The following is a 26,431-nucleotide window of genomic DNA, read 5'->3' as shown; positions in this document are numbered from 1 at the left end:
GCTCAGTCCTCCTTTACAGTGCTGGCCCCAAAGCCCACAGCTCCCCAGGTTAGGGCCATTAGGTGTAATGATGGGTGAGGTACTAGGTGAGGGTCACATCCCCATCACTGGAGCTCACAGGTGTGCAGACATTCCCTATAAAGGCTGTGTCCTTGGGGCTAGGAGCTTCCTGTCCCTCAGGACCGCCTCTGCTGCTGGTCTGGGGTCCTCTGGGTACGTGCAATGGGGAAAGGTGGGTTTGCCCTATGCGCAGCCCCCTGCCCCATCTCTGCCTGCCCCATTCTCTCTCCTTGGAGCAGGCGGCTCTGTGGGGTTCCCTAGAGCAAGGGGTGCTCTGTGGAGGTCAGGAATGGGAGGACGCTGGTGACAGCACCAAAAGCAGATGGATTACAGCCGGGCACATCCTCCCCCTGCTCGCGGTGGGACCGGCCCCCCTTAGCGCTGGGGATGGTGCCCACGGAGGGGACAGTCCCGCGGCGACTCCGCCTGCCTGTGCCCGGCTATAAGGGAGGAGGAGGAGGATGCTCCAGGCACCGGACCGGAGCGACCAGGGCAGCCGGGCCCCGGAGCGGGTGAGTGCGGGCATGGCATGGGGCGAGGGGAAAGGGGGCCCTTTGCCTTGCGGGATCTGTCCCCTCTCCACCCAGCCACGGGTCTCCTGCACCCCTGGGTGCTGGTGGAGAGCTTGCTGGCCCCTGTAGGAGCAGGGCAGGGGGATCCCAGCCCCTTCCCTGCGCTGGGAGGTGCAGTTAAGCCCCTTCTACCTCAGTTTGGGGTTTCCAAGTGAGTCCCATCTCAGCGAGGGGTCCCCTTGTCCACCCCCAGGGAGGGGAGCGGGGAGCTCGGCTGGGGATGCGGGGGGCAGGATGGGACCCCCATAAGATGGAGGAGTGATGCTAGGGTGAAACCCAGCACCAGCAAGCACAGCCCCACATACCTCTGCTGCAGGGACCCCTGGGGAGCCCCTGCTGCTGCCTGCCCCATCCTCTTCCAGCCTGGCTGGTGAAGGTGGTTCCTCTCCTTATCAAAGTTTCAGGCTTTTTATTCCTCTTCCCTTTGATTTCTTACTTTTCCCTTGGTTTCAAAGCAGAAACGTGGTGTTCCTGTGGAGCAGGGCAGCCGCAGCTGCTCCAGCCAAAACCCTGCCCTAACCCACAAGGAAATGGCTACAGAATAATAATCAGGGCTGAGAAAGTCCCGGCCACATTCCCCTCCATTGAGCTTTGTTTGCTCTGATTTATTATCCCCTACCACCAAAAATCTGGGGCTCTCCCTTCCTGAGCAGGCAGGTTTGGCACAAGCCTCGTTACCGGAGCTGGAAATACTGGTGGCCGCACACAATTCCTGGGATGCAGGATGTGTCCCCAGGATAAACTGCCCCTGGGCATCATGCGGGCAGCAGGACATGTCTGAGCAGGCAATAGTTGGATGTGTTTCCTTAACCTGCCGCTTGTGAAGGGAGCGTGCCCAGTCTCAGAGGTGCTGAGTCAGGACAGTGATGCTGCGGCGGGGATGGGGTTTGGGGGTAAAGAAGGGAATTTGCCCAGCTGGTGCAGGGCCACGCTTGGGCTGGGCCCTTCTGGGAACTGTGTTTGCCTTCCTGTAAACGCCCCGGAGAGGAAGGGTCTGGCTGAGCCTCCCCAGCTCAGTGCATTGGCTGCAGGGAAACACGGGTTGCACAAGCTGGGTGCTGTGCAGGCAGCACAACGGGCACGGGCAGGCTCAGGGAGCTGAGCTGTGGTTACGGGGCTGCCAGATCCCTTTGCTTTTCAGCAAGAAACTGGCAGGAGCACGCCGGCTCCAAGCCTTGCCCTGTGGGATGCTGACCCCACACTGCGCTGGCAGGACCGGGGTGCTGGGTTACACCCTGCTATAACCTCATCCTGCTGGGAAAGGTGCTGGTTGGGCCAGGCTGGGGAGCTCGGCACCGTGCCTTCCCCACTGGCAACAGCAGGATTGTGCTGACTTGGCGGCAGGAATGGGATGGGATTTGCCTGGCTCTGTGGTCCAAGGGTCACCTGGCATCGCCTCCTCAAGGGGCCCTGGGATTCAGAGGACTGCAGGGACAGCCCCGGGCCCCTTCCCACAGCAGGACCCCCATCACTCCCTAAGAGCTCTGGGCTGCCTCATCCTTCACCTCTTGGCGTTGGCTGAAATCCTTGATATCCTTGCCTGAAGGGTGAGAGGCACCGAACCCCCATGTAGGTGTTTCAGGCTGGCAGAAACCTCAGGGCAGTGTAATTAAGACAAATGCCCAATAAGCACTAATCAGACTGGGGGCTGGGCAATGCTGGTGGGTGCTGCACCCATCTGCTGCGGCAGTGCCTCTGGCACAGGGCTCTGATGTGCCTTGTCGTGCCTGAACAAGGCATTGGGCTGCATCTCCCCCACGGCTGAGTCCTGGCCCCCGGTCTTGCAGGGTACTTGCAGAGCACAGGGCAGGCTGTGCTGGGAGAGCTGCGTGGAGCAAAGGTAAGAGCAAAGGGGACCTCTGTCACTGTGCTGGCGTGCTCCATCACCCTGGATGGCATGCAGGCAGGGTGCTCTCCACGGCTGGGAGCTGCAGCCTGGATATGGCTCTTCCTCCTGTTCTCACTCTTCATCAGAGAGCCTGTCCCAGCACCGCCATGTGCTCTTCTACCTACTAAAGCCACTGATGGTGTTTAGTTTGCTGTGGGTTGTGCTTCTTGCTTCCTGGTTATTCACCCCCTAGGTAATGTTTGTGATGCCCAGAACATCTCACCCTGTGAGAGCCCTCAGCACCTGGCTGGACTGTGATGGCCCATGGCCAGTCCAGGGCACTGGGAAGTGTTTCATAGCTGCTGGCTGCAGCATCCCTGCACCGAGCAAGTGCAGGGGCTGGTGCCATCATAGAATAGTTAGGGGTTGGAAAGGACCTCAAGATCATGCAGTTCCAACCCCTGCCATGGGCAGGGACACCTCACACTAAACCATGCCACCCAAGGCTCTGTCCAACCTGGCCTTGAACACTGCCAGGGATGGAACATTCACAACTTCCCTGGGCAACCCATTCATGAACCCCTTTGCTTTGCTAGCACCATGGCTCAGACCAAGGGCACGGTGGTGCTTGCCTACAGTGGGGGCCTCGACACCTCGTGCATCCTGGTGTGGCTGAAGGAGCAGGGCTATGGTGTCATTGCCTACCTGGTGAGTTCTGTGCTGAGCACTGCCACGTGGACCCTGTCCCCAGGGGCTGGGGAGGGAGGCGATGCTGAGCTATGGGTCTGGAGACCTCAGTGGGTGACAGGGGTCCTGGTGTGTGCACATCCATGGTGTGACCCTGCTCTCCCTGGTTAACCCCAGTGCAGCCTGGGTGCTGCTCTGCTGAGCTGTCAGTCCTGGGCAGTACATCCAGTCCTGCCAGCAAATAACCCTTTGCTAATGAGGGCAGTGCACTGGGCACAGCCAAGGGGCTTGGCAGCGGGTGATGGGGCCCCATGGGTTGTCATCCTAGGGAAAACCCATCCTGAGTGGCCTCAAGCCTGGCCAGCAATGGGCTCTGTTGTGCCTTGCATGATGCCCTGTTCCAGGCTGGGCTCACACTGTGTTTTGTGGTCTCCTTTCAAACTCGGCTTTGAGCTTTTCCCCCCATTCCAGGCCAACATTGGGCAGAAGGAAGATTTTGAGGCAGCACGCAAGAAAGCTCTGGCACTGGGGGCTAAAAAGGTAACAGTGCCCCCTCCCTCTGGTGCCTGGGGGGGCTCTGAGCATCCTCTGCTCACTGCTGTGGGGCTGAGCCTTGGGGTCTCGCATCCCATGGCTGGGGCCACTGCAGGGAGTGTGGACAGTGCCAGGAATCCCTTTCCCAGAGGTTTTGCTCCAAAGCAGTGGAGGAAAGGGGAGGTGAAGGGACCCTTGGCTGCACTGGATGAGTGGGACCTCCCTGCAGCCACCCTCCCATCACAAGGCTCCCTCCATCCCCGCAGGTTTACATCGAGGATGTCAGCAAGGAGTTCGTGGAGCAGTTCATCTGGCCCGCCGTGCAGGCCAACGCTCTCTATGAGGACCGGTACCTGCTGGGCACGGCGCTGGCTCGGCCCTGCATCGCCCGCGGGCTGGTGGAGGTGGCCCAGCGGGAGGGAGCCCAGCACGTCGCCCACGGGGCCACCGGCAAGGTAAGGGAGGATGAGGGGTATCAGGGTGGGTCTGGTCAGTCCATTGGCCAAGCTGTGGGTGCCAGGAGGGGTGCACAGTGTTTTGTGTAAAGCCCAACCGCGTTTCGACACTTCCTTCTTGTTTCGGGGAATCCTCTGCCCAATTTCGGTTCCATTTCCCCATCGGAAGGGTTTTTGGGTCATGGCCAAACACTGCTTTTGGTAGCTGCTGTCTGAAAGCTGCTACGGACAGGAGCCGAGCCGGCACCCCGGGCAGGATGCGGGGATCCCGGTCCTCATCCCGATCCCCATCCTGGCTCCCGTCCCGTTCTCCATCCCCCGTTGTCCCCGCCGGCCGCAGGGAGGCTACGTTGCCACTAGAGGCAGCCAGAGACCGTGGAAAGGATGCTCGGGATGGAGGAATCCTCTATGTGGGCACCCCCCCAGCACCTCCAGCCCCTGCCCTGTGCTAGGACACCAGGAGCAAGGTGGCACTGTCACTATAGAAGACTGTGCAGGGCCCTTGGGTGCTGTGGGTGCACACAGGATCTGGCAGGTGCCCCTTGCTCCCCATCCTGAAGGGACTCAAAGTGTAGACCTTGCTTGTTTTGTACCAGGAGCAAAGGTGAGGTGTCCCTTTAAGTCTCAATGCGAGGGGCTGGGGTTGGGGGGGCTGGTTTGAGTGTCTCCAGGCCCTACTAGAAGAGGGGTGTTAGGTGCAGCCAGGAGATAGCCAAGGGGCATGCTGGCAGGGGGAGATGGGGCAGAGAAGTAACTGTGGGGCCCCAGGGCTGAGATAACTCATTCCTGCTGCAGTGGCTTCCCCATATCCCTTCCCCATCCATGTCACCCATCTCCAGCAGCCCCCTCTTGAAAGCCCTCGCTCAATGGGAATAGACTCCCAATGCGATGATGTCCTCTTTGCTCCTGGGTACCACCAGCATGTATGTCCCCACTCACAGGGGCACCCTCGGGTGCTCTCCAGGCTCTTCCCACTCCCCAAGCCATTAAGTCACAGGCACAGGCAGGACTGACTGTGGGTAACTCAATCCTGGCCCTGGAGCCTTAAATGTGACCATCTGCGGTGTCCCCACTGCCCGAGCAGATGGACTTGTTTTGGGCCTGTAAGGGAAATGAGTGCTTTGGTGGATGTACTTGCTTGTGTGTAATAGTCCTCAGGGATTTCCCAGCCCGGTTGTAAATGTATCCTCCAGAATGGGGCCAAGAGGAGGTGTGGAGGGGGGTCCTTAGGCCCCTTGGAGCTGGTGGAAAACAGGTTTTGGTGAGCGCTATTCCCTTGGAAGCAATAAACTCCTCACCCCTTCCTGGCTACCTGCCCTCATTAGGGGGACCTCATCAGCATGGGCCAATTAAGATAAAGGGATGTTCAGAGCTATTTAATTATGAGCTGCTGCATCCTCCAGCACACCATGGTCTTCCTCCCCAGCTTGCCCTTTCCTTCCGTGTGTCCTCTGATGCTTGCAGGGGTGAAATACTCCAATCTGGGTGTCTGCTCGTTCAGGTTTTAGGAGTGTCAGCCCAGGAAAGAATTCCACGCTTGGGTGAATGAGCTGCATCAGGGTTCTGCACACCCAGCCATCAGGAGTACCAGGAAAGGTGATTTTGGGTTTAAACCAGCCATAGAGAGGGACCAGGAGTGATCCCACTGCACAGAGCTAGACCAGGTCGTGGCATCCTTCATCCCCTCCTGCTGTGGGAATGGAAGACATCGATGGGTCCTCATCCCTGGTTTTCCAATGAGAATTGCCAGCAATCCCATCCCAGTGGCATTCTCTGCTGAGGGGAATTTGGTCCTGGCCTTGTGCAAGAGTGGGGAAACGGTGGGTCCTTGCCCACCGTGCCAGAGGTCTCCAGTGTTGCATGGAAGACTTCAGGGTGTCAGAGGCTGCATATAGGTGCTGTCACACACACGTGCTCTGCCGGCACCCATCAGCTCATTAACCTCCAAGCTCCATGGATGAAGCCACGGAGCTGCTGTTTCATCATTTGCACTTTTAATGCTCCTTTCCTTTTTTTTTTAGCAGTTCCAACCGATTTTTCAGCTTCTTTCCCCAAATCCAAACCTGCAGCCCTGCCAGGTCATGCTCCTCTCCTGAGGGTCCTCTATGGCTCTGAGTGAGGTGGTCCAGGGATGATGCTTCATCCCCCATCAGTTGGACCAGCTTGAGGGCACCCACCTCCCATGCACCCTCAGCATCTCCCATTGATGTTTCAGGGCAACGACCAGGTTCGGTTCGAGCTCACCTGCTACGCTCTATGTCCTAAGATCAAGGTAAGGCCCCCAAAATTGCCCCCTGGGACCCCATCCCTGGGCTTTTATCCCCCTCCCCAGCCGGTGGGGAATTTTAACACCGATGCAAGTGGCTGTGCTTCACGTTAACAATCTGCCAGCTGCATGGAGCCACGTTTTGGCATTTGAGGGGGCTGTAATGATCCTTAATTGACCTGTTTTTACCCCAAACACCATGAGGCCACGGAGGAAACAGTACCAAGGCAGCTGCCAGATAATCGATGCTGCCTGTTTCCCCCTTGCATCCAGCGCCTTGTTAGGGTCAGGGGTTTGGGTTACTCCATCCCTGAACACTGGGATTAGATTTCAGCTGTGGGACTAACAGCCTGTGGGACCTTGTTCCCCCAGTGAGCCCTTTCCTATGTGGGAGCTTGGGGGGAGGAAAAGGGGACCAAGGGGCTGACAGGGGGGCCGGGAGCTTCTCATCTCATGCTGCTGCTTCCCACCACCAGGTCATCGCACCATGGAGGATGCCTGAGTTTTACCAGCGCTTCCCCGGGCGCCGCGAGCTGATGGACTATGCCAAGGTAGGAACCAAGGTTGGGATGGATGCGGGATGCTAGGCTCAGCTGTGGGATGCTTGGGATGGATGCGGGATGCTAGGCTCAGCTGTGGGATGCTTGGGGATGCTCACCATGGCTTGCAAGCCCTGCACAGCATCCCTGCAGCACGACGCTGGAGCTTCTGGTTGGGATTTATTCCCCCCACCCCTTCTTTTTCTCTTTACTTTTAAAAGCTCCATAATTACCTGGCTATTCATGTAACCTGCTTTCCAAGGAAACGGGTCCCAGCTCCCTGACTTGCGTAACAGACAAAGCAAATCCATTCACCTTTGTTGTCCCTTCCTTTTTGAAGTACAAGTTGCAATAAAACATATTAGAAGTTTTGCATCAGGTTTTTACGCGCCCACCAGGGTACCTTTCTTCCTCCGCGACTTCGTGGCGGTGCTTGACAACTCGGCTCAATCAATCAAAAGGGAAAAGGCAGCTCTGTGCATAAACCAGAAAATTACTTGAGCTCTTAAGTAGCTGCCATCGAGGCTGCCTGGGTGAGCCCTGCGAAGGCGAGGTGTGGAGCCAGAGGGATGCAGTGCGGGGAGAGGAGCCCTCCGAGCCCATTAGGGCCGCTGAGAGCGGCGTGTCGAGGATTGTGTTTGCCATCTGCTGTTGTATTATGAAGGGGCGAGTTTACGAGAGCTTTCCATATGTTGCCAAACAAATTGTCAAATAGGGGAGTTATTAAGAGCGCCGCGGTTTTATTATATGGAAAATGGAACATGTGTTTTGGGGTTGGGGCGTTTGTTTGAGGGGGTTTTCTTCGGGCTTTGTTTGGAAGTTGGGGGGAGGAAAGGGAAATGGAATGGGTTGGGGCCCCGCTCAAAGAGGAAAGGTTGAGGGTCTGTAGTACCTTTTGGTTATGTGCAGTGTTAAAAACAACAGGGGTTTCCCTTCTCTTTCATGCTCAGGAGAGGGTGGTGAGTGGCCAGGTCCTTGATGTGCTCGCCTCAGTGCTCAGGGAGTTATAACATGATGACATCTGGGGCTCTGCCGATGCTGGGGAAAGAGAGGATCCGTGTTGTTGTGGCCCAGCTCTTGCTGTAGATTTGCTGCCCAGGGGCTGGACCCAGCCTTGCTCCTGCTCCCAGTTCATCCCCACAACCAGCCAAAGCCAAAACACCTTCATGAGAAAGGTGAAGCTCTCCTGGATGCCGCTCCAGGGTGAGCCATCAAGCAGGCAGAGCCCAGTGGGATGGAGCAGAGCTGTCAGTCCCTCTGCAGCCTTAGGAGGCACCTCAGAACCTTGCTCCTATCTCAGGTGATTGGGTCGATGACCACAATTTAACGACCACAAGCATTTCCTCCACTCTTCCTGGCAAACAAGGAGTCTCCTCAGCTCCTGCTCCTCTATTCCTGGCAGAGCCCTTCGCTGACATCCCTGCTGCGGTGACACTGCTCTGCCCGGGGATGTAGAGACCCCACAAGGCACAGCAGGAGCCCCGTGCTGCATCCTCCATCCCTGGCTCGCTGTGGCAGGGTGGGCGATGTTCCCGCTGGCTCCGGTTGTTGCTCACCACCATCCCCTCTCCCTCTAATTCCCCGGTGTCTTCACCTCGTCTTCACAGGCAATTTCCCCCATTGAAATGTCAGCGGATAATGGAGCGCGCTGTGACCTTGTTAGGGAGCTGGGCTCGGCACCGCGCCGGGAGGCAGCCGAGAGGGGCCGCGTGTCCGTGGGCACCGTGGGCTCCCGGGAATGCCGCTGCGTGTCCGCATCACCGCATGAGGCTGTGCGGATGAGCGTGCTGTGCCCTGTCCTCAGCATCAGCCCTGTGCAGGCTGCAAAGGATCTGGTGGTTGTGGGGACTTCTGTCCCCATGTCACCTCCTCTTGCTGAGGAGCCCAACTGGGGGAATGCACCATACTGGACCTGGGAAAAGCACACAGCATCCCTGCTGGCATCTCCATCACTGGGGTTCCTGGGGTGCTTCCTGGGCTCCTTCTCCTCCCAGTCACAACATGTCCCTGATCCCCAAGGCAATCCTCATGGATTGCAATTGCCCAGGGTCAGGAACAGGGATGCCCACCTTGCTTTTGGGTTGATCCCAGCAGGAGCTGGTGCTGTCGTGGGCTGGTTTTCCCTGTGGGCTGTCTCGCTCCCTCTCTGTTCCTCTTCCCTTTGCAGAAACATGGGATCCCGGTGCCCGTGACGCCCCAGACACCCTGGAGCATGGATGAAAACCTCATGCACATCAGGTGAGAGGCCAGGCAGGTGGGGAGCTCTTATGGGGTGAGGACCCAGATCCTGAGGGCTCCATTTCCCCTTGTGCTGCATGGCCAGGACAGCTCTTTGTACCCACAGAGCTGCCCTATCACATGCTGGGTAGGAGTGACCTCAAAACCTCCAACCTCCCTTTCTGCCCCGTTGACCATGTCCCACATGGCAGCATCCATCTCCCAAGCTTGGTACTCCTTGCAGGGTTGCTGCTAAAAGCCCCTGGAGACCCATTACATGTATTTACACCCATCCTCATGAGGTTGTTGGGACTGGGGGGGGAATTGTCCTGCTGGGGTTTGGGGTTGCAGGTGCAGTGATTTCTTTCTCCTTCCCTGCCTGCTGCAGCTACGAAGCCGGGATCCTGGAGAACCCCAAGGTAATGGATCACAGCCACAGGGCCGGGGTGTCTCGTGTGTTTGCAGCCTAATTGGGAATTCCATGGTGCCGAGGCCCTGCTGCCTCTCCCAGCACGTTAATTGCCACCGATGTGAAAAGGGGAAGGGACCGTTTCAGGGTGACACTGGAGGGGACAATGTCATGGGGCAGCAAGAAAGGAGCAGTTAGACAGATGAGGTGCTGGTGGCAGAGGTCTGGGTTGGCCTCTGCAGCTCGGGTCCCTTGCTTGTGCCTGCAGGTCCCTCCGTGCTTTCCCATCCCCAATATCAAAAGGGATGCGGGATAAAACATCCTCTTGCATGGAGCGATTCTTTGGACCCTTGGGACCACCAGATCCCGGGCAGCATTGCCTAGCAATAGGGCTGGGAGCCTGGTGGCAATGGGTGTCTGTGAGCATGGCACATCACTCCTGGATGATCTTAAAGGTCTTGTCCGTATCTGATCCTATGTGTGGGACCAGCCCCGGCTGCCTCCAGCAGTGCTCGTGGTCCGGCTGCCTGCTGGCCCCTGCCTGCACGGTTCATGCTCCAGCGGGTCACGATGCTCCTGAAACTATCCATCAGTGCTAATTAGACAGTCAGGGAGAGGAGGGGGAGAGAGACAGGAGCTGGATGGAGCTCAGCGCCCGCAGCCTGCGCACCACAGGCGCGTGCCTCCGGCGGGGATGCGAGGAAGAGGAAGGTGGAAAAGGGGTCCCGCTCCCTCTTCAGTGCCCTCCGGAGGGGTGTCTGTGGGTCAGGCTTTGCAAAGCTGGGTCCTCGGGGATGGGGGGGCTCTTCCTCCAGCCCGGTTGGCACAGGGGTGGGTTTTCATGCCTGTAGCTGGAGCTAGTGGAGGACTGCCCGTGCCCTTCCTTGTGCACCCATCCTGATCCCTCTACATCCAGCACCTCTCTGGGAAGACCCCCAATCCCAAGGCTTTGCCAAGCCTGCTTCCTTCCCAAAGCCAGCTTGGAAAACAGGGCAAACCAGTGCCCTGACCCCCTTGAGCATCCTCCACTCGGGTACCTCTCCCTCCACCAGCCCCTGAGGTGGCTTCCAGGAGCATGGCATCACCACCATCCCCTTCCCCACCCCGGGAAGCAGCACTGGGCACCGTGGCAGGATTCGGGGTGCCAGGCACCGTGGGTTCCCCTCCCCAAACCCCCGGGACCTGCCAAACGCAGGGATTTGAAAGCAGATGGTTGAGCTATTTTCTGCCTCTGTGAGGCCCGATTGAAGGGCAATGAGGCAGCTAATGCGGAGAAAGATAGAAATTTACTTGCTTTAACTTCATATGGCACTCTGAAAGAGTTCATTCAGGCCCGGGCACAACAATATCAGCCGGATGAATAAACCATTTGCGGCATCGATAGCTCTGCATCATGGTTTACTTCATGGACCATTTGCTTCCAATTTCTTCTCTTCTTGCCCCGTTTTTCTTGCTTCTTTCTTTCTCCCCCTCCCTTTCTCTCTTTCCACACACTCTTCCCCTTTTTTTCCCCCCTTTCCCCCCCTCCTTTTCCCCTTTAAAGATGACATTGCAGGACTAGCCCCCCTGCGGGGAGGGATAAATAGAAGGCATTGATACACTGCAACAAACTATTTGTCATTTGAACTGTGCTTTTAGGAGGGAGAATAAAAAGAGGACAGCCTCGCACCCGTAATGATGGAATGCAAGCCAAATGTCACTTTTATTTCTATTTAGTTATTTTATTTAATAGGGGCTTTCATAGTTGGCTCGGAAAATTGGAAACTGCCTGACTTTGACTTCCAATGTTTAGTAAAGAGTTTTTAATACTTTCCAGTCTTCCCCCCCCACATCTTTCCTTTTGAACTCCAAGTTTTCCATCATCTCGTGCAGGTTTGTCTGGTTAATCAGTGTGATCAGGGCTAGGAAAGGCCAGCCGATGTAAAATTGAAATCCTCAGCGCGTGTAATCTGTGCGCGGGGGGCACTGGGGAGGCGCTTTGTGGTTAAAACAAGGGGAAAAGGGGCAAAACCGAGGCAAAATGGGCACCTCGGAGTGGTTTTGCTGGGGATTTGCGTCTGTGTTCCTAGGGTTTGGCAGCAGTTGCTGCTGGGATGTGTGTCCTGGGTGTGCGGTGAGGTGAGGGGTCCCTGGTGCGCAGCGATGGGGCTTTGCTGTTTAGTGAGGGACAAAAAAAAGGAAGTTTTCACTGAAATGCTTATTGCCCATCCTCAAAAATATCAGATAAAAAACAACTTCCGCAAAGGAATTTATTTTCCCTTTAAAAAGCTTGAAATTGTTTTACAGCAATCACTGCTGGTTTTCTGCTCTCCCTGGCTTTCTACCTCATCCTTTAGTTGGAAAGGGGGAGAGAAGGGAGGAAAAGAGAGCAGGAGAAGAGTTGTGCTTTATAAAGGAGAGGAGAAACCAGGGCAGCCCCAAGTGCAGGCAGGGCCCTGCTGCCCAGGGATGCTCAGAGCCCCATCTCCAACCAGCCACATTTTGAGGGGAAATACGAGGTTACCATCACTAAACCAGTTACAGGAGCAGCTTGATTTGGAGAACCTCCACCTGTGGTGCTTACACAGGGGGTTTTAGGTCAGTGGAGGCTCCTTTGAACGTTCCAATGTTGGTCAAGCACAGCCTTGCTCTGTGGTTCGCTTGCTCGCTGTTTCCTCCCTTCCCACAGCATTGGATGCTCCGTGCCTCAGTTTCCCCTCCACCTCCCATAGCTGTAGCTGCATGGTGGTGGGGGGGTGGGTGGAAATCCCTTTAGAGACAGGGCTTTGCAAACGCCGGTCCTAAGATGTTTTGGGGTCAGACGAAATTGCAAAGCATTTGCTCTCTGGGATGGAAAGCTTTTGCTTTTAATTACATTTCCCCCCCCTCTCTTCTGGCACGCACTTCAATTGCAGCAATTCAGCACCCGAGCCTCCGGTGGCCTGGCTCCGACAGCGATAAGATGCCACTTTCCCATAAATCTAAGGGGAGGGGGGGGTGAAAAAAAACCCCAATATACATAAAGGTTGATGTGCTCTGAAATGGGTTTTTGTTTCGTTCCTCTATTTTCCCCCGTGTGTATTAACCCCGGGGACACCATGAAAGAGCCGGTGTGCCTGGAGCACCTGCTGGGGTCAGGCCTCCTCATTAGTTTCTTCGGTCAGCTTGGAATGAGCCGGTCCCCGACGCGGGGACGTGCGGGCGCCCGCCCTGCCGCTCGCATCCCGCTTTTCCCTGCCTGACTTGCTTCTCCGCAGCCATCCCGCCTCCAGCTGAGGGGGCGGCGGAGGGAGAGATGAGATCAAGTTGAGGGGAAAAAATGGCTGATTCTTCCAACCCCTTTGTTCCTGGGGCCCGGGTAAGCACCGGTGCTGTGCAGTGCTGGCCCTGTGCTTTGGGATGGGGGATTCGCACCGGGGACCGGGACTGTACACTAGGAATGGGGGATGCACATCAGGGATGGAGGTTATACACCAGAGATGGGGACTGTACACTAGGGATGAAAGATGCACATCAGGGATGGACGTTATACACTGAGGATGGGAACTGTACACTAGGGATGAAGGATGCACATCGGGGATGGAGGTTATACACCAGGGATGGGGACTGTACACTAGGGATGGGGGATGCACATCAGGGTTGGAGGTTATACACTGGGGATGGGGAATGTAGGCCAGGGATGGGGTTGCTGGTAGTGTTGGCCATGGCAATGCCATTGACTCTCTTTTCTTCTCTTCCCTTCCCCTTCCTGCAGAATCAGGCTCCCCCTGGGCTCTACACGAAGACCCGTGATCCAGCCACCTCTCCCGACACCCCAGATGTGCTGGAGATCAAGTTTGAGAGGGGTAAGAGTGTCCTTACAGCCCCTTGTTCTTCTGTCCCCCAAAGCCAAACACCAGTGAGGACCAGAGGCAGCCAGGGCGAGCCCCAGCTTGTGGCATCAGGGCTTGGGATGATGCATGCAGGGTGTTGGGGGTCTCTGACTTGTGCAGAGGGTCTTGGGGACATCTCAAGGGGCTTGATGTGACCCCCCCCCAAGAGCAGAAAGGGGTCCGAGCCCCTTCCACAGCCATCAATATGCAGTGGGCACAGGGTCCCTCTCTTGCTCTGTGGCATAAAGGTGTCCTTGCCAGTGCCACAGCCTGGGAGACGGTCCAGCAGGACACATCCAGCGGTGCCACCATTTTGCATGAAGACGGGGAGACCCCATTCCATCCCCTGGGACGAGCAGCAAGGCCCAGCCCTGGAGCCGTCACCCAAGGGAAGGGGACATGGGGCAGCCACGCAGTCCCCATGCCACTATCCATCCTTGGCAGCAGCAGCAGCAGCGAGCCCAGCCCAAGCAGGATCACCCCCTCCCCTCCACCAGCATCCCTGCTCCATGATAATGATCCCCCTGCACCGAGCAGCACCCCCCCCCCTCCAGCGGCCCATTCAGCCCCTAGTTAATTTATTTGAAGTTTTAATCTAATTATTAACTATTTTAAAGGCTAAGCAGCTTTCCCCAGCCCCGTCGGCTCTCTGCCGAGCGCACCCCGGCCAATTCCCCACCAGAGGATGCGAATAGAAAGAGCCGGGGCGAGGGGAGGGCGCAGAGTGGGGGGGCCCGCGCCGAGAAGCAGCTTAAGGTTCATTATTGCCGCGAGTTACATTTAATAGTAATTTACAACTGAGTTTATAAACCCCTGGAAAATAGGGGGTTTAAAGGGAGGGGGGGGTGTGCTTTGGTGCAAGGCGGGGGAGCTGACAGCCCCCATCACTAGACAGGGCTGTAGCGGGGGTAATAAAGACTAGAAAGGGAGGCATTGAGGCTGATTGGCAACTGATAGCGCGTTAAATGGTAATGAGGAGGGCAGATGGAGGGGGGATTAGCCTCCAACTCCGCACCGCTTTTCTTTGTGGGCCCCGCAGCCCCCTTGTCAGCTTCCTAATACATTTATTGCTCATTTCACACCGCTAAAGAAAAATGCCTCTTTTCTATTCAGCATCACCCCCCCCACACCCCCCCAGCTCCTGCCCAGTGCCCTTCAAATAAAAAAATTAAGGGAAAAAGAAGGGGGAAAAAGGGAAAAGAAAAGGTGCGATAATGAATTCATGGCGGGGAGCACCCCGCCGCGGGGTGCGTGTGCGTGCGTGTGCGAGCGCAGGGGTCCCCCTATAGACACCCCCCATGCTGGTAGGGGAAGGAGGAGGGGGGGGTACGGACACCCATTTGTCACACTCCCCCCGTCCCCAACGCGGGTAGGGGCTGGTGGGACAGAAGGTGCTGCGCCGTAAGACAATTGCGGAGCGTGAAATTCAATTAGTTAAGGGCCTGGTTGCAATTTCATAGGCCCTAAAAAAGAGAGAAGGAGAAAAGAGGGGGAAAAAGGGGGGGGAGGACAGACATTTTTATGGCCTTTTTTATTTATTTATTTCACTTCTCTCCCGAGGTGGGCCCCCCCCCCCCCCCAACCTCCCCCCTGTACCAGCTTGGATATGCCTTTTTAAGAAGTTATTTAGAGTTCATATCTGTCACATCTATTTAACGCCTGCGGGGTGATGTTCCAGAGGGGGGATCCTGACACCGGCTGATCCTGCCTGTCCTCCGCAGGTGTCCCTGTGAAGGTCACCAATGCCGGGGATGGAGCCACTCGTTGCACAGCACTGGAGCTCTTCGTGTACCTGAATGACATCGCGTGAGTGCCACGGTGTCCCCTGCATCCTGCCCCCCACACACACACACCCCGGATGGCAGCATCCCCGTGGTACCCAGTGTGTGGGGTGGAAGCGGGATGCTGGGAGCAGGCACACCCCAGTGAGCACAATGGGTAGTGGTAGGCAGTGAAAGGATGGGATGGCCCCGGTTGGGTTCTAGTTGTGTCCCACTTGTATCGGTCATGCCAACAAGCGGAGCTGGGCACTGAGGCTAGGAGCACAGGGGGTATTTAGGGCTTTGCTCCCTGTGCATGAGGAGGGGTAAAAAGTCTTATTAACATCCCCTGCATCTACTGTGTGCCCCATCCGCATGGCTGGGTGAGGGGGGGCTTTGGCACCCTTTGGCACCCCTACCTGCAGGATACCCTTCAGTCCAGACTCTAGCTCCTGCATCCTGGGGGCATCACCTCACCCTGCATGCCCATGGGGACTCCATGTGCCTTTTGGGTGTAGAGTTGGGGTTTTGGGGGCATGGACACACACTTGGCTGAGTCTATCACCTTGTGATTTTCTGCCCTGTGCCACCCCATGCCCAGTTCCTGCTAGCTGGCACAAGAATACAGCAGCACCCACGAGGGCACCCGCTCCTCCCATCCCATGCTAAATGCCATCCTCCTTTGTGCCTCTGCCTTTATCCCCCCGGCACTGAATAGGAATGAACTTTTCCCATTCACTTCTTAAGTGTTAATTAAGTGGTTTTAAAATGACTTTGGCCATTGGGAATACAGCTGTGGAGCATCCTGCCTCCTCACTTGGTCTATTTTCCAGTGGCCCAAGTGGCAATCGAGGATGGTGGCACAGCCAGGAGGAGAGGAAAAAGAGAGAGTCCATCTCCTTGTCACCTGCCCTACGCGGGGGTCATTACTGATGGGCACCAGTGCTCTCAGGGGCTGGCCACGCTGTCATTTACGGTTTATCCCCTATTGTTCACCCTTCTCACCCTCTGCTTGTGTCCTGCTGTGGATGCTGCAATCTCCCTTCTCCTTGGCAGGGGCAAGCATGGGGTCGGGCGCATCGACATCGTGGAGAACCGCTTTGTTGGGATGAAGTCCAGAGGTGAGCAGTGACCCATGGACAGTGCCATCCCTGCCCTAAAATCAGCACAAAAGGGAAAACGCTGGTGGGATGTGGAGACAAGTCTCACCCAAGACCTGCTCGCTGCCAGTGCCACTGCTTGCACCAGCCTCGGGACCACCAAAGACCCAGGTCTTGGGTGAGACTTGGCTCCAGTGAGAAGATGCTCATGGGAGGTCCTGGAGGGCGCAAGGCTCTGCAATACAGGTACAAAGCACAGAAGGCCAATGCGAGTCACTGAGGGATTTTAAAGCCAATTCTTTGATTTATCCATGCTTTTGAGGCTGTGACTCTTAGTATTGATCATCCATTAGGATCAGCTTCATTGGCAATCTCTGCAGCCCCGTGCAGAACTAAGTATCAAGATTGCTCAGCATCATTTCCCATCTCCTCACCCCTGCTCTTTCGTTTTCAATCTCATTAATACCTAATTAAATGCTCCCTTTCTTTACACTTGCCCTCTGTGCAGAGCAGCAGCACATATTTTGGTAAGGCTCAGCCTGTGGTCCCCCTCCCCACTGCAGGCCACCAGAGAGCATCGGCTTCGAGAGGTGAGAACTAAAACCCCAAATCATTTGATGTGTGTTTGAATAACCAAATTAAAGCCAAACGAAGGAAGGAAAACGAAACCCCAGCCCCGCACGCACCAGCCCGTGCATTTGCATGCAGGATGCTGAGTAATTTGTCAAAATCTGGTTTATTTTTCTAAGAGGCACTGACAAGCTCTAGTGACCCTTCAGCATTCAATAATTTCTCTAAACCCCATTTATCTGTCATGTCTGTCTCCTGTGTGACATTGCCAAGCGATCGGTGCTCTGTGTGTGCCGGCAGATGCAGGAGGACCGGGCTTGCTGTGGGGATAACAAGGTTGGGTGCTTCATGTACCAGAACCAGACCTTGACAGTGGGGTTTCCCCCTTGCTGTGAGCAGCATCCTGCCCCCATTTTGCTCTTGGGGATTAAGAGAAACGTCCCAGAAATCTGCTCTGAGAGATGGGGCAGGAGCAGGAGGATGCTGCTGGTACCCACCTGGTTTTGGGATGCAGAGCAGCTCGGGGCGGCTCCACCAACCCCCCTGCCAGGAACACTTTGGACCCCAATAGTGTTAGAACAGAAGGAGACAGGACCTGGGTTTGCAGGTGGGACATGATCCCTTAAATCCCAGCAGCATGTGGAGGCCCTATGGGCTTGAGTTGTGCAGGTTACTTGGGGCAGCACAGGGAGCTCCTTCTCTTCAGGGAACCCATTCTGCAGGGGAAACTGAGGCACGGGCAGCACAGCAAGACTCCTCCATGACCATGACCTCCTCCAAGGCCATAGAGGTGGCAGCAAAGGTGCCTCCTCTCCCTCACCTCCCAGACCCGGGGAGTGGGAGAAGAGCAAAACTCATTTGCATTGATTTTTACTAAGCTCCTAATTGAACTTCATTAAGGCCTAATGGGCGAGGGGTGAGCTGAGCGTGCCCCCACCACCCTTTCCAGCCCTATTAACTCGGTTTTGCCATATTTGTTTTACTGGGAGGACGGTGGCTAATTATGGGGTGCTGGGGAGCGGCGCTGCAGCCGGCTGGGGGGGGCACGGCTCAGCCGGGGGCTCTTGGCTGCAGGCAGGAGCCTGGTGCTGCCTCCCCCGCCTTTCACATCCTCATTATCAAATTATCTTTTTAACTCCGAAGGGGGGCTAATTAAGTGAAGTAAATTGAATCAGTGGGGAGGAAGCGGGAAGGAGGGGACGGCTGCTGCCAAAGGAGCCGAGCGCTGCCTTCAGCTGCGGCTTTTCCTCCCCTCAGCTCTCGCCTTTCCTTTTCCCTTTTCCTCCCCTCAACGCACTGATGGAGGAGGAAGGGGGGAAACCCTTTCCCTGTGATGAACCCATAGCAGGCCACGCTTGGCCCCAACCTTGCACCAGCAGCATCTTCCCATGGGCAGCATCGCCGTCCCCTTCCCCTCGGGAAGCCACCGCATCCCGTCCTGTCCCAGGGGTGCCAGCCCGCACTCAGCACAGCAGAGCGGCTCGGATGGAGCTGAACTGACAGCAGAGGTTACAGATTTTAAGCAGCAGCAGCTGTCTCCTTGGCTGCCCCCCTGCACGTCCCCCCCCCTTCCCCAGCAGTAATTACGGGGTGATTGAAGCATCGCCAGGCTGCGGTGCTGACACCTCTGTCTTTTCCCTGTAAACACGGGGAGATGAAAATAGACACTTGGAGACGCTGCGAGTGTCACTTTGAAGGTGTCTCTTGTCTCCTCGGTGGCTGGGAGAGCGGATGTCAGCCCCTCTCCCCTCTGCCCTGGCTGTCACGCTCTGCTCTGGGGTCCTTTCGCATCAGGTCAAATGGGACAGGCAGGGGTGCAGGCAAACGGCAGGAGGTAGGGGTCAAGACGTAAACCCGTATCTTCATTCAGTCCAAACTGGGTTTAACACCTCCTAAGGGGAAGGAGAGGGAATATGAATTGTGTTAGTGGCATCTGGGCTTCATGGTCAGGGGCTGGAGGGGGCAAACAGCAGCCTTCTGTGCTCACCAAGTCCATGGGGATGGCTGGATTTGGTGTTAACTTGGCTGTCTCCTGCTGTAGCACTGTGGGGATGGGTGGATGGTGAGAACCCTGCAGCTGCCTTTGGGGACCAGGCTGCAGCACTGCTGGGGTGGCCTGAGAGGAGGGGGTAGCTCTTCTTTGGGACAGTCGGAGCCTGTCCCGTGCCTGTAGGATGCTGAGATCATGGACCCTGGTAGGGATGAGGTCTGATGGAGGGGCTTGGGCTGCCATGGTAGACAGGGCTCCTGCCGTGTCCATGGGACTGTGGCTACCCTGGGACAGGACTCACTTGAGCCTGTGCTGCTCTCCAGAGCAGAGTGGGCAGATCCCGGTACAGGTTTGAGCCCCCATGGGCTCCTCTCACCCGTTCTCTCTGCTGTTTGCAGGGACATCCCCTTTGGCAGGTACGGTTTCCTATAGGGTTTCTTTATGTGCCAGCAAAACCCAACTGGGCAGGTTTCCTTCAGCATTCCCATGGCCGTGCGATTGCACGGGTGCCCGGCACTGGGAGGGGACAAGCAGGGGACGTGCTGGTGGAGCAGCCATGGGCAGGTACCATCCACACCAGTCTGTCCCAGCATTCCCCCCCCTCACCTTTCCACCCACATCCAACCTGAAGCCACTCTATGGCCACCCTCATCTTCATGGTTGGACTTGATGATCTTAAAGGTCTTTTCCAACCTGGTTGACTCTACGATTCTATGATATTTAAGCGCCAAGTAAACACATTGTGCAGCAAATAATCCCCGAGCAGCTGCAACAAAGGGAGCAGCTCACCCGCAGCGTTAGCCCCCATCACCAAAACAATAAGCATCCCTCCATCCCCAGGCCTCATGCAATGGGAAGGGGGGGCCCTGCCATCCCCAAATGAGGTTGCCCTCCTCAGCCCCCAGGTAGCCTCATTGCCTCCCAGCGGCCGAGGGGAGAGGAGGGTATTTCAGGCTCTCGCTCCCCGTGCTTGTGCCCCGCATCGTTCCTTTAATTACAGGTTTTCAGCGGCGCAGCGCTGGGCAGGGATCGGCGGGGGGATCGGTTCCCAAAGGCTGTCATTTACCCTCGTCAGAGTGCCTCTTCAAAGAGGGGAATCTAGACATTTTCTCCGCAAGGTGCGGAGTGGACTGTCTCGGCCCCAGCATGAAGATAATGACAGATGCATTTTACAGCGAGCCGGGACTGAATGCGCTCGACCACGGCTCCTTCTGTCAGCCAAGTCATTATTTTTTGTCATTTGCTGACAGTTTTGGCCTCATTCGTTTCTCTCTCTTTTTCTGTTTTTCCCCCTGCCTGGCAAAATGGCTAGGTATCTATGAGACCCCAGCGGGAACGATCCTACACCACGCGCATTTAGATATCGAGGCCTTCACCATGGACCGGGAAGTACGGAAAATCAAGCAAGGGCTCGCCCTGAAATTCGCCGAGCTGGTTTACAATGGTAACGTATGGTCCTGCAGTCCATCCCTGCCGCCGCAGCATCCTCCCAGCCTTCCTCCTCTTCCTCCCTTGTTGCTACTGCGGCAGGTCCTACTGCTACATGTGCTTCGGGCTGTAAAATTCAGGTGTGGATTTTAAGGCTGAAAACGGGTGAAAAATAGGGTTGCTCATGCCAGGGGCTGAGCTCGACCCCATACTCTGCCTGTTTCTGTGCCATAAAAAAGCTCTATGCCTGCCTCCAGGAGGTGATGTTGCCTTCCAGGAGGGTTTGCAGACGCAGGATGCTCCAGGCATCTCTCGCAGCCCCATCCAACACATTCACGTCTCACAGGCTCTAATTCACGGCTCCTTTGTGTCCCTCCAGCCACCGTGGTCCAGGGTCTATGGGACAGCAGGGTCCCGGCCGTGCTATGCGACGTGCAGCCCACACAGCGGCACTGCGGGTTGTGGCTTTGCAGGGATACAGGAGGGGCTCCCAGCACGGCCGGGCTCGGCAAGGACAGCACTGTCTGTGATGGGCAAGGGGACACTGGCTGTCAGCAGCAGTTAGGGACAGAAACAGGCCCCTTGCCCTTCCTCCTGCAGTGCGGATCTGCTCACGTGTGATGAGTTTGAGGGGGTCTCAGCTCAGTCCCTGCCCTGCACTGCTGGGGTGGGTGCTGCCAGGTTTGGGGGACTGGGAATGGCACCCCCGGGAAGGGACATCAGCACTGCCCCAGGGTCTGCTCCATGGATCAGCCCCGATCTCATTGCTGGTGCTAAGTTGAAGGATGCAGGTTTAGCCCAAAGAGCCGTAGGTGGGTTCAAAACACTGCTGCTCATAGCTGGTGCCTGCTGCGTGGCTCTAAGTGGTGTGCCCCATGTCCTGTGCCCGGTCTAGTTCAGAGCTGATGCCCTGGGAACCCTGCACTGAGATATTCCTGTCTCTCAGCCAAACAACACTTTAATCTTTCGTATGTCCTGATCTCTCAGCCTCCCAATTCCTTCTCCCATCTCTTTCTAGGCATTTCCCTCTAAGCCAGGTGGCTGGCGTGATTCCCTTGTGATCTTCTAGGGGAAGATCCCCCAAAACCAACCTGACTCTGGGAGCTTGGGCTTCAGGAGCAGCAGATCCAGTGGGACTGGGTCAGGCTGCCTTCTCCCCTTTAGTTTCTGATGCCTGTGCTTGTCCTCAGCACCTTCCCCTTCAAGGATGCTCCCTCCTGTATCTTCCTCTGCAGTGCCCAGGCCTCTGCTGCTTAAACCATACTTAGCGACCTGGCAGGGCAAGAGCTTCTGAGGCTGCAGGCATCACAGCCTCTGATTCACTCTCTGCTGCTGCTCTTGCCTCTGACTGGTTTTATTACACTTAGTCCTGCACTGCCTTTATTTTGACTGTTTTATTTCTTAGTTTGAGCATAAACCCATTGGTTTATTTCTCACCACTCACCTGTGAAGCCACCACATTAAAGAGCCACTCTGGGAGTCGTGATTCTGCTTCTCCCTCCCTGCCTCTGCCAGGTGAGGGCTGCTGTTTCCCTGGCTCCAGATGCTGAATCCCCAGGGATTTTCAGCATGGTCCCTTAGCAGCTGAGCCAAAATCCAAGGAACACCCTCAAAGGGGTGCAAACAGCACCCGTGGGTCCCCATGCCGGAGGCCAGGCTTTCAAGCTCACCTTCCTTTAACACCTCATTATTGCAACTAGTCCTGATGTTAGGAGAATTAGTGTTTATCTTCCCCCCCATCCTATTGATCCCATTGTGGAGGAGTGGCTTTGAAGCCGGTTCCCCTCCCGCAGGTACAGCCAGGTGTGGAAATGCCATTGTCCCTCCACTCGCACTGTGATTAGGGCAGGATGGAGGTTACAAGGCAGGAAGGTCATTAAGGGGGATCGGCTTCCAATGGGGAATGTGTGTGCGGTGGGGGGCGAGGAGAGGGGGGATGCTTCCTCACACCTGGAGCTGTCAGAGTCAGGATTTAAGTACCTGGTTATTACTTCAATGTGTCTTGGGTTGCTTTTTACAGGGATGCGGCAGCCCTGCATCAATCCTGATGGCTGAAGAGTTGTGGGGGGGGGGGGGGGGGGTATTACCTAAATAGGGGTGTATTTGCCTGGATGCGGGCTCCCTGCCTGCATGGCAGTGCTATTGATGGGGTCCCCGGAGCCCTTGGATGTGCCATGGTGGGGTTTGGGTCAGGGATGTGGTTTCAGTGGTGAGGGGCTGCAGGGCTCTGATGCCGTGCTTTGGATGGGGCTGCACGGATCACAGGGATGAGGCTGCAGGACACGGCCCGGCTCAGGGGCTGATGAGGGCAAACACAAAAGAAACTGTTTGTTGCTTTAATGGCTTCGGTGGGAGCGCAGCTGGGAAGGGAAAGGTGAGAGGGCACCGGTGTGCGGGAGCGGGGGGCGATGGGGGAGATAAAACCTGGGGCTGACCGGAGCGTGGTGAATGGGCTCTTTCTCTCTCCACCTCTATCTCCCTTTCCATCTCCCAGGCTTTATTCCAGGTATCCCCGGCTAATTACCCCGCTTAGGGATAGGAGGGGACACAGCCCCTCTGTGCACCCAAGGTGGCCTCAGTGGATGGCAATGCGGGGGGCTGCGATGTGAACACATCACCCCAACACCCAGCCTGGGCACTCATTGTCTGAGCTCTGGGGGACCTGGGGTGCTGGAGGGCTACAGTACCATGTGGAGCTGGGGTGGGGAGGGGGGGCACTTGCCATGACTGTGGGTTGGATGGAGTTTTCTGTGGGTGTCAGCACCAGTTCCGTGTGTCCCACCAGCCTCTTGCTCCGGGAGTATAGGGAGAACAAGTGAAACTTGCCCATGAGCAGAGCTTATGGTTGGGGTTGGCCCTATTTCAGGGGAGAGCGGCTCAACCTCTTCCTGGGGGCTGGGAGTCGATCCCCCCCAAATCTGTGTCCCTCTGTCTCTACATGACCCTCCCGAGATGGTGTTTGCTGAGTGGCAGTTTCATACTTAACAAAGCTGAAAGCAGAATGGCCTCGCTGACTCTTCTTCACCAACCAGTTCCAGCCTCCTTTTCCAAGTGGGAACCCAAGGGCCACCAAGGGGAAGGGACACACGTGAGGTCCCCATCCCTCAGAGCTGAACCTGGGTGTCCCAGCACCTCATCTCCCTCTCCCAGTCCTGCAACCACATCCCTGCTTCCCTGCTTGGTCACCCTGTCCCCCCCACCCCATCCTGCCCGCTGTCCCCATCACCCTTCCTCTTGCCCGCAGGTTTCTGGCACAGCCCTGAGTGCGAGTTCCTCCGGGAGTGCATCGGGCGCTCGCAGGAGGCTGTGGAGGGCACCGTGCGCCTCTCTGTGCTCAAGGGGCAGGTCTACATCCTGGGCAGGGAGTCCCCGCGCTCGCTGTACAACGAGGAGCTGGTGAGGTGAGCAGGGTGTGGGGGACCAGGCTGGGTGGCAGCGAGCATCCCATCCCAGCTCACTCCATCCCATCCCGTCCTACTCCATCCCATCCCGTCTTATCCCATTCCCAGTGATGCCATCCTCCCAGCCAAAGCACGAGCCATGTTTTCAAGTCAATATTATTCTTTTTCCCTCTGGCTTTTCCCTTCAGGTTGTTTTCTCTTTCTCTCTTGCACTCGCTCCCCCCCAGCCCTCCCTCAACCCCTTTCAATCTCTCTAAACACTTTATAAGCCATAAATACACCCGAATGAGTTTAGATCAGTCGGAGTAAATGTCAAATTATCTTCTCTCTTTCTCTTCTCTGCCTTTTTTTCCCCCTTTCCCTCCCCCTCGAAATCAACAGCTCCTAATAATCTGTCCCAACCCTTCATTATGCTTCGCACTCTCACTTGGAGAGATTAAATGAATAAAGTATATAAAAAAAGCAGGGGAAAAAAAAAAGAAAAAAGGGAAGGAAAAAAAAAAAAGGAGGATGGAGGGGGGGTGGGATGGAGGAAAAAGAGAGAGGGAGAGAAAAGCAGGGGCACTTATTCTCCCTGCGTCTCCAACCATTTTCCTTTTCTTTTTGATTTCTACATCGCTGGTTTGAAAGCTTTTGAGTGACGGCGTCACAGGAACCCGAGAGAAAGCTGTGAGAGGCAGAGCTGTGTGGAAATGCCTCTGCACAGTAGGTAGAAAGTAACGTAATTATAGAGCAGGTCAGAACCACTCGAATGAGCAAAAATAAAAGCACAGAGGTTTTTCTGTAGCCCGTCAGGGGAGGTAAAATCGTTGTAAACTCTTTCTGGTTTTTTCTTCTTCTTTATTTCCCTCCACTTCCTCCTTTAGGGTTTGTGGCTTCTGGGAAATGAGCCGTGTGTTTGGGGGATGTAGGAAAGCATCGGAGCTGGGATGTGGTGGGTGAAGCACCAGCCACTGTGGCCACAAACACTATCAGTGCCAAGGGGTCCAAAGCACCGCTATCCTGCCCTGCACACTGATGTCCCTGCCTGGATGGGACAGCCCTACCCAGGGGACAGCTCTGGGACAGGGCAAGTATCCCTGCTTGATGCAAGGGGGGGAATGGCGTTGATGCACACGAGGGACCATAGAGGGAAATTTGGGTCTGTGTCTCTAGGAGTGACCTTGTGTCTGCTGTTCCCAAGGCCATGTGCCCCTTTCCCAGGGGATAACGGGGACCCTATCCCAAGCCCCCAGCAACTGAGGAAGGGCGGCAGCAGCAGGCACTGGACCAGGGGTCACCCATATCCTCTCCTTACCCAAACCGCAACCCAAGCCCCCCAGGCCCTCCCAACCCATTGCTGGTGCCTTTCTCTCTGCAGCATGAACGTGCAAGGGGACTACGAGCCTGCCGATGCCACCGGCTTCATCAACATCAACTCACTGAGGTCTGTGGGGTTGAAATGGGACCCTCACCAAGGGGGCAAACCCCCCCCCCCCCAAGAGGCTCTTCCCCTTTGCTTTGGGGGTGCACCAAGCCGTCCCTCTGAGCCCTCACCAACCAGCCCTGCCTAATTACAGCTTTCCCCAGCACAGCATCATGTTATTTGACTTACTCCTCAGACCCCACTATACAGATCATCCCCCCCCAACACCGGGGCTGTAAAACATGCCGCATTTACATAATGGGCTCTTAATTTTTCCATTGCCTGTTAACTGCTTTGTTCCCCCTATCCGCCATGTACCCCCCCCCCCATACACACACACACTCCTCTAAGATAAATTAATTACATTATCTCGTGGAAAAGGGAACAAAAAGAATTAAACTGTACAGGCCTTAACAAACGCCTGCTCTTCACGCCCCTCATTCTGCTCCAATTAACTGAAAGGAAATGGGTGTTATTACTGTTAATTTACAATTAATTCATTTAGGGTGTTCCCCCCCCCCCAACCCCTGTTTTCCAGGCTGAAGGAATATCATCGTCTCCAGAGCAAGGTCACCGTACAGCAGGATGAATAGCAATCAATCGCTCGGGAGCCTTCCCCGCTCCCCTCCTTTTCTGTTTTCCCTTCAGAACTAGCGCTAATTGTGGTGGTAATTTGTGATTGTAACTTGTCCTTCCAGAGGTGATGGCTTTGTTACGGGGCAAGCAAGTGAAATGCAATCATTAAATAAAGGTGCTTGGCCGGAGGAGAAGTGGGGGTAAGGAATAAAACCCCAGGCACACGCGCGCGGGGTCCGCTCATTGAGAGCCAGGCTTTATTCCTGCCTTGTTTGTTTGCTCTTCTGGCCCAGCGCTTCCCCGAGCCAGGCTTTGTGGAATTCGTAATGGATTAAGTGGCTCTGAAGGACGTGGGGGGGTTTGGTGGTACCTTGGTGGGAAGTTGGGGAGCAAGGGGACATCGCCCTGCATGGTGCTGGGCCAGAAGGGTGAGCGGGGCGATGGGGATGGGTTAAGAGGACTTGATCCTTTTCCTTTTGTCTTCATTTTGGTGTGTTTGAAGAGCAGAGCTGGGGCTTGTTGAAACGGGAAGGACAAGGGGGAATATCTTTGGATGGTGTTGCAGGACAGGCTGGGCGAGTGGGTTCCTCTCCCATCCATTGTGCCTAGGTGGGTTGTGGGTCCCTCTATCCCTATGGCTCAGCCAGGATGCAGGGATGGCTCAGTGAGGGACACGTGCTGCAAAACTACAGTGAAAGCAGGGGGAAAGAAAGCAAATGCTTTCTGACCCTTGCAAACACCTAGGATGTGCTTCTGCTGTGATGAGGATGGGGAAGGACTCGC

General features: G+C 56.0%; 1 protein-coding gene across 3 annotated transcripts; it reads left to right on the top strand.

Moving 5' to 3' along the window:
- The first annotated feature begins 435 nt into the window (after positions 1-435).
- Positions 436-25,952, top strand: ASS1 (argininosuccinate synthase 1). Of its 3 annotated transcripts, none has more exons than XM_061476523.1 (16): positions 479-572; positions 2,420-2,472; positions 3,057-3,168; positions 3,619-3,687; positions 3,948-4,136; positions 6,352-6,408; positions 6,879-6,953; positions 9,109-9,179; positions 9,547-9,577; positions 13,301-13,391; positions 15,140-15,224; positions 16,235-16,299; positions 20,151-20,282; positions 23,511-23,667; positions 25,028-25,093; positions 25,611-25,952. In XM_061476523.1, the coding sequence occupies exons 1-16, from the start codon at positions 522-524 to the stop codon at positions 25,663-25,665; spliced, it is 1,359 nt and encodes a 452-aa protein (XP_061332507.1). In that variant the 5' UTR covers positions 479-521; the 3' UTR covers positions 25,666-25,952. The 3 variants fall into 3 exon arrangements, with proteins under 3 accessions (XP_061332506.1, XP_061332507.1, XP_061332508.1); XM_061476524.1 differs by having other exon boundaries at positions 525-572; positions 2,337-2,472; XM_061476522.1 differs by lacking the exon at positions 2,420-2,472 and having other exon boundaries at positions 436-572.
- The last annotated feature ends 479 nt before the right edge of the window (positions 25,953-26,431 follow it).

Source organism: Pezoporus flaviventris, unplaced genomic scaffold, assembly GCF_033815535.1.
Source record: "Pezoporus flaviventris isolate CSIRO_AGI_PZ_B2104156 unplaced genomic scaffold, CSIRO_AGI_Pfla_v1 ptg000097l, whole genome shotgun sequence".
NCBI classification, from domain to species: Eukaryota; Metazoa; Chordata; class Aves; order Psittaciformes; family Psittacidae; genus Pezoporus; species Pezoporus flaviventris.
Note: the sequence above shows the minus strand (reverse complement) of the source record. Positions and strands in the feature narration are given on the sequence as shown.

What these genes read in the sequence shown, in the direction of transcription:
- ASS1 (XM_061476522.1), top strand. Translation starts at nt 448, where the DNA reads ATGGTGCCCACGGAGGGGACAGTCCCGCGGCGACTCCGCCTGCCTGTG. An exon ending in AGCTGATGGACTATGCCAAG is followed by an intron (nt 6,954 to 9,108) that starts GTAGGAACCAAG and finishes TTCCCTTTGCAG; the next exon opens with AAACATGGGATCCCGGTGCC. An exon ending in TACAACGAGGAGCTGGTGAG is followed by an intron (nt 23,668 to 25,027) that starts GTGAGCAGGGTG and finishes TTCTCTCTGCAG; the next exon opens with CATGAACGTGCAAGGGGACT.